Consider the following 5,886-nt stretch of genomic DNA (forward strand, 5'->3'; position numbering starts at 1 on the left):
TATTAGGGTTCCATTCCTTATCGCTATTGTTGTGCTTCAAGGGCCCTGTTCCGACTCTTTGCGGAACTTTCACCAACGCAGTGCAACGACAAAGGAAGGTAGGACAAACACACATGCAACCGACACATATGTATGAGTCAGCTTCTCTGGCGGGTGCGCGCATGCAAGTGTGTGCCGCTTAGGCTTGCGTGTCGGATGCGCTCGACGCGCGGGCAGTACCGTACCTGCGCGTACCTTCTTTCGCGTTCCCCATTTCCTCTTCTCTCATTTGCTGTGTCTCGTGCTCCATCACCACTCCTCCGTACTCCACCCTCTCTTCTCCCCCTCACATTCGAAGATACTTAGCTCGGCCTGTCGTTGGAAGTGCGGGCACACTCTCACCCCCCGAAACTGGATAGCACACGCATGCATCCAGTACGCGCAAACACAAAGCAGAAACGAAATCTAGCAAAACGCAAAACATGAAAAGAATGCAGTCGTCAAGGCAGTATCCATGCCGCACTCAGACGCTGCTGCACATTCTGCGGCTGCAATGCGGGGAATGGAGACGCTCACGCGCCCTCAATATCGTGGGGGCGCCAACGCTAAGCAGCATCTTCTGTGGGCGACGTGCTGCGCATGGCGGTGGCGTGATGCAGCGCTCGGCGGTGCTACGTGCCGCGATTTGCGAGGCTGGTTCTTCATCACCCCCAACGGCCAACTCGCATATCGCCGAAAGCAGTCGTTGTGCACTGGTGCGCCTCTCTCAAGTCGATACGTTCTCCCAGTCGCGAATAAAAAACTACATCCAGCGCGTCTCGCGGCCATTGGAAGGGTGCACGTCGATGCTCTTTGGCAGCGGTGGCAGCGGCAGAAGCTTCGGCGTCGAGACCAATCCGCGACTGCTGAATGCTGTCGAGAGAGCCGAATACGCGGATCATATCGGACCCGCGCTCGTGAGAAACGTGTGGATCTCTTCCTTTGACATTCCCGTGGACGTCCTCGTGGACGCGAAGATCTCGCGCCAAGCGATTACGGTCACAGGTCTCGCGATGGAAGCGAAGCTGGCAGTACTGGCGGCGTGCATGCACGCAGAGCGGTGCCTCGACGCATTAAACATCCCTCTCTTCACGTCGGAGCAGCGTCAGCATCAGCGCGTGCTACAAGCCCAGGCGGAAGGTCGCACAGCCCCTGAGGTCACAGCCGAGCCGCTGGAGCTGTCGTCAGTGCACCTGCCTCTCGGCGTCTTCCTGCCCGCTGCCACCTCTGCTGAGGTCATCCAAGCAGCTGGTAAGACGCGGTCTTTTCAGCCATTGCAGACCTCTTCGGCGCTGACGAATCACGGGGGAGACGGCGGGGCGAGCACCACGCCCGGTGCAGCAACTCAACGCGGAAGTGCACGGCCTGGTAAGGGCCTCCTTCGCCGTTCCGCACGCCGCTGGGATATAGTCAAGCCTCGATATGGCGCCGAGTGGTTCATTCGTGTAGCCCTTGATGAGCTCGCCACTCTCCAGTCGACGATCTTAACGCACAATCGCCCGCTTTTAGACGAAGACGATGACGATGAACTGGGCGAAATGGACAGCGTTGTCATCTCTGCGAACGAGGTGCAGATTCTGCAGCCAGAGGTGGTGCCCGGCGGCACGGGTTCCGGCGCTGCCGCTGCCGCCGCCGGATCTGTAAGCAATCGCGGTTATCGAGAAGCGCAGGGCGCTCACGCGCCGTCCGTGCCGAAAGTGCTCGCGTACGAGCGGATGCTGTTTAGCATCCACTCCAAGTCGGCGCGCGCAATGGTGGACGAGACGGAGGGCGGCGCCTTTGATCTGGTGGAGGACGACTGCGAGAGTTGGTGGCACGAGAAGGAGACGCCGAGCAGTCGCTGCCTACGTGACCCGGGCGCGGTGGCGCGTGTGAGCAGGTATCTGGAGCGCCGGACGGGGCACGACTTGGACTCCAGCATCCAGACGCGGGCGGCAGAGGAGGACACAAACGTGTGGCAGCAACAGCCCTTAAAGGTGAGTGTGAAGCTCAAAACGTGGTACACAATGTGGCTTGACATTCCTGGGATCCCGGTCCCCGCAGTAGGCAAGGCAACGACGCAAGAGGGAGCACGGGACTTGTGCGCGATGCACGCGGAACTTCTTCTGCAGTGGTTCGGTCTTCACGTGTACGATACCCCTCGCGAGCAGGCGATGTACTACGACGCATGTTTGCGCTGGGGGCGCCTCATAGCCGCCGAACCCATCGACCCAGCCACCGTTGATGTGAAGACCGCGAATTTGCCGAAGCCGCTGAAAGAGTGGTTTCGCAGCATAAGCAAGCTCCGAGCCCGGCGTTCTGAGCGAAACGTAGTGGAGAAGTTGCTTCATCTGAATCGCATGGTTGTCCACACGTTTCGCAATCACCTTGTCGAGGTCGACATCATAGGCAGTCTCGAATATAAAGAGCTGCTTTCGCTCGCCGGCCCATGCCTCCGCTCCTTCATGGTGGCGGCCCAGCACCCGTACGAGAGCGCCATCTTCTGCTACGTGTATTGCAAGGATAGTCAGTATCGCTCCACCGTGTATCTGCCCCTGCCAGAGCGGTACGGTGTGCGCGGTGGGTACTCCATCGCGTCGACGCCCGAGTCCTCCATTATTTTGTGCACCCTTCACGCCGTCGATGTGTTGTGCGCGCTGGATGTCGTGCCCGAGGTATGCATGGAGCAGCCGCGGTGGCAGCGCATGATGGAGGTGCGCGAGTCCCTCGGTCTTATCATGCCATCATCGTATCTGTACAAGAAGCGGCTGGAGCGCGCGTCGAGCACAGAGGCGGAGACCGCGCTGGGGCCGCCGCCGCCGCCGCCGCATTCACGGCTGCGGTCCCCTCCCGCGTACCGCGATGTGCCGATGTTGTCAGCCACGAGAATACCTCCCTACCAGGAGGTGTGGCAGATCATGCTAACAGACGCTGACATATTCGACGTGGCGCCTGACCTGCACGCACTGAATGACGAAGCAAAGCGGCTGCACGTGCGTTCCGTGTTCGACCTTTCGCAGATCCTGTTCGAGGAGTTCGCGCAGTACGCGTTCGGCTGGCGAATCGGGCAGCGGCGACCGGGCGAATACCTGTTCCACTACGCCGGGCCGCAACACTATCGCGGAGCCGCTCGTCGAATCGCCAACAACTTCTGGATGGAGCTCCCGTTTGACCAGGCGGTGTACGGGCGTCGCGTCGCACTCGGTCGTTGCTTCACCCGCAAAGGCGCGGAGCGGATGGTGTACATTCATGCCCTACGCATCGCGCACGCGCTGAGGGCAACCCCATGGGACACGCTGCCGCTGTCGAAGCTGGCGGAGGAGCTGTACAACAACAATCTTGCGCAGGCCACATCGCGGCACCAACAATGGAAATGGGTCTGCAGCACACTGCTAGATTGCACCCGCGTCGACGGTGCCACTGAAGGGCCGTGCAACGACGGCGCTGGCATCCGCGAAGCAGAGATCATGCACGAGTTCGTTCGACCGATGGAGGCGGTGCCCGCTGCCGCTGCCACTGCCACTGGCTCCGCCTCTCCAGTCTCTGCCGACGGCAGCCATGGTGGCCCTTCGGTCACTGATGTGCGTCACGTTTTGTCGCCACATCCGGTGATGTCACGTGACCTGGCGATCAAAACTCTGACCTAGATCGCCTGGTCCAGCTGCTGCTGGGACGGAGGAGAAAAACGATGGAGACGGCGGTAAACCATGCGCGCACATGCACTCAAGGACACTTCGATGGTCAACCACCGCCATGTGAAGGACGCGACAGCGGTGGGCGAGAGCTCTACCGGCCCTGCGTGCGCTTCTCGATATATATATATACCGGACTTGTCGGCATCGTCTTCCGCAGAGAGTGGCGGACGGGACCGAAGAGGACTGCCTGTGTGCCGCTTGATGGAGGGGGGATCGGAGCACAACACACCGTCTTGAAGGCACGGTGGCCGCGGCAGCGTGGCCGAAGGAACCGCGTCTATGGAGCGCGCGAGGCACAAGGTTGCGCCGCAGCGAACTACGTGAGAGGTGCGGACTGGAAGCTGTGATAGCAGCTCGCTGATCTGTGTGCCTCATGCTGCTGTCGCTGCCGTGAGCGCGCCTACATGTTTCCCGTTTACAGAAGCCTGACATACAGACGACACTCGAAACAGACCATGACGGAGACTCAGGCGTGCAGCGTCGAGAGTTAGGGGCTGTGCCACGAGGAGGGCAGAAGATCTGGCGAGAGACGTTGCGGTGATTGGGAGTGGATGAGCTTGAACAAAATTCCACTGTGCCCTCGCAAAATGTGGGTTGCTTGCATGAGCAGCCCGCCTGCGCGTGTGCCTCAAATTCGCCGACGCGTACTCCTGCATCCCCTTTCCCTGCCCTTCGCCAGTACAGCAGGCCTTCAACTTTCACACGTTCTTTGATCTTATACATCTCGGATGTTTTTTTTTTCTCTCCACCCTCTCCGCCGCTTCGTTCGTTGGGCGGTGGGACTCGGAAGCCGTCGCCTCGTTCCTCGCAGCCCCACCCTCCTCCGCCGCTGCTGCCCATCTCTCCTTCCGCAGCGCATATGTCTCTTCACGCCTCTCTCCCTCTCCCTCTCCTCGCTGCTTCTGCCGCACCTCCTCGCCTTCTCTCGGCTTGCATTGCGTGCTACCTGAACGCACGCACACACATCGAATGAGCTCCTCCCTCCCCCCTGCCCTGCCCTGCCCTGCCCTGCGACCACACACGTGCAGATTCCTTGGCACTTGATTACGTTCAAAATGGACTACCCGAAGAAGAACCAGGCGGCGCCCGCGGAGGGCCAGACGGTGCGTCTGACGATCACGTCGCGCAACGCGAAGGCTGTGGAGTCTGTGACGTCGCAGCTGCTGACGCGCGCGCGCGACGAGAAGGTGACGATCCACGGTCCGGTGCGTCTGCCGACGCGCACGCTGAAGATCACGACCCGCAAGACGCCTTGCGGTAACGGTACGAACACGTGGGACACGTTCGAGCTGAAGATCTACAAGCGCATCATTGACCTTCACGCGCCGACGGAGCAGGTGAAGAAGATCACGAGCTTCACGATGGAGTCGGGCGTGGACGTGTCGATCACGATCCTGGACCGGTAGGCGGCGTGCATGCGGGCGCGGCCACACTGGCGCACCGCGCTCACGGTTTGCTTTTGCTGACTGACCCACTCCTCCACCGGTGCCGGCGCGCCGCGCGAGCGTGTGTGCTGCGGTCGGGGCTGCGCTGAGCGCCGTCCTCACCGTCCACACATAGCCATGGCGCCGCCGCGCGCGCTGCTGCCGTGCCCCGGCGTTGTCACTGTGCCAAGACTGATTTCCTTCTTTGATTCCCCATTGTCCTTCATTTTCCAATCCGAGGCATAAAACCGAGCGCGCAACGCCACGTGTGACTGCGTGGCACACGGTGTGTGTGTGTGTGGCCAGGTGCTGGTGCACCCTGGCACGGGCGAGATGCCTGTGCCGAGAATGCGTTAGCTGAAGCTGTCAGCTGAGGGAGCCAGCGAAATGATGCATAGGGAGGCGTACGGCCATCGGTGTTCCGCGGGTTCATCACTCCTTTGCCAGGGTGTGGTGGCGCAGGCACGTGGGCGTATGTCATTCCGGCCCCGCTGCGCTCGTCGCTTCCAGCACAGGCGCCGATGTTTCACCTTTTATTGATGGGATAAAGTCCATTGGGGCTGCTTCACCCCCGCTTGATCAATCATCTCTCTCTCCTATCCCTCACATCGCTCATGCAAAGTGCTCGACGGGCCGCGTGCTTCCATCGTGGCTTGCCCTTTTTCTCGTCCGTGTGCACGCGTGAACAGCCAGCAGGGCGCACGCAGGAACGTGAGCATCACCGACACGAAGATCCAGCGCTGCCGTGGTGTGCTTGCGCGACCCGTTTT

The 5,886-nt window shown here is 60.8% G+C and overlaps 2 protein-coding genes across 2 annotated transcripts; both read left to right on the top strand.

Moving 5' to 3' along the window:
• Positions 1-824: 824 nt before the first annotated feature.
• LINJ_28_1090 (conserved hypothetical protein) lies at positions 825-3,644 on the top strand (the record flags this gene model as incomplete). The annotated part of the gene is made up of 1 exon (XM_001470102.1): positions 825-3,644. One exon carries the CDS (start codon positions 825-827, stop codon positions 3,642-3,644), a length of 2,820 nt encoding a protein of 939 aa, XP_001470139.1.
• A 1,103-nt stretch (positions 3,645-4,747) lies between these two features.
• Positions 4,748-5,098, top strand: LINJ_28_1100 (putative ribosomal protein S20; the record flags this gene model as incomplete). The annotated part of the gene is made up of 1 exon (XM_003392623.1): positions 4,748-5,098. One exon carries the CDS (start codon positions 4,748-4,750, stop codon positions 5,096-5,098), a length of 351 nt encoding a protein of 116 aa, XP_003392671.1.
• Between the last annotated feature and the right edge of the window lie 788 nt (positions 5,099-5,886).

This window comes from Leishmania infantum, chromosome 28 (assembly GCF_000002875.2).
Source record: "Leishmania infantum JPCM5 genome chromosome 28".
Lineage (NCBI taxonomy): Eukaryota > Euglenozoa > Kinetoplastea > Trypanosomatida > Trypanosomatidae > Leishmania > Leishmania infantum.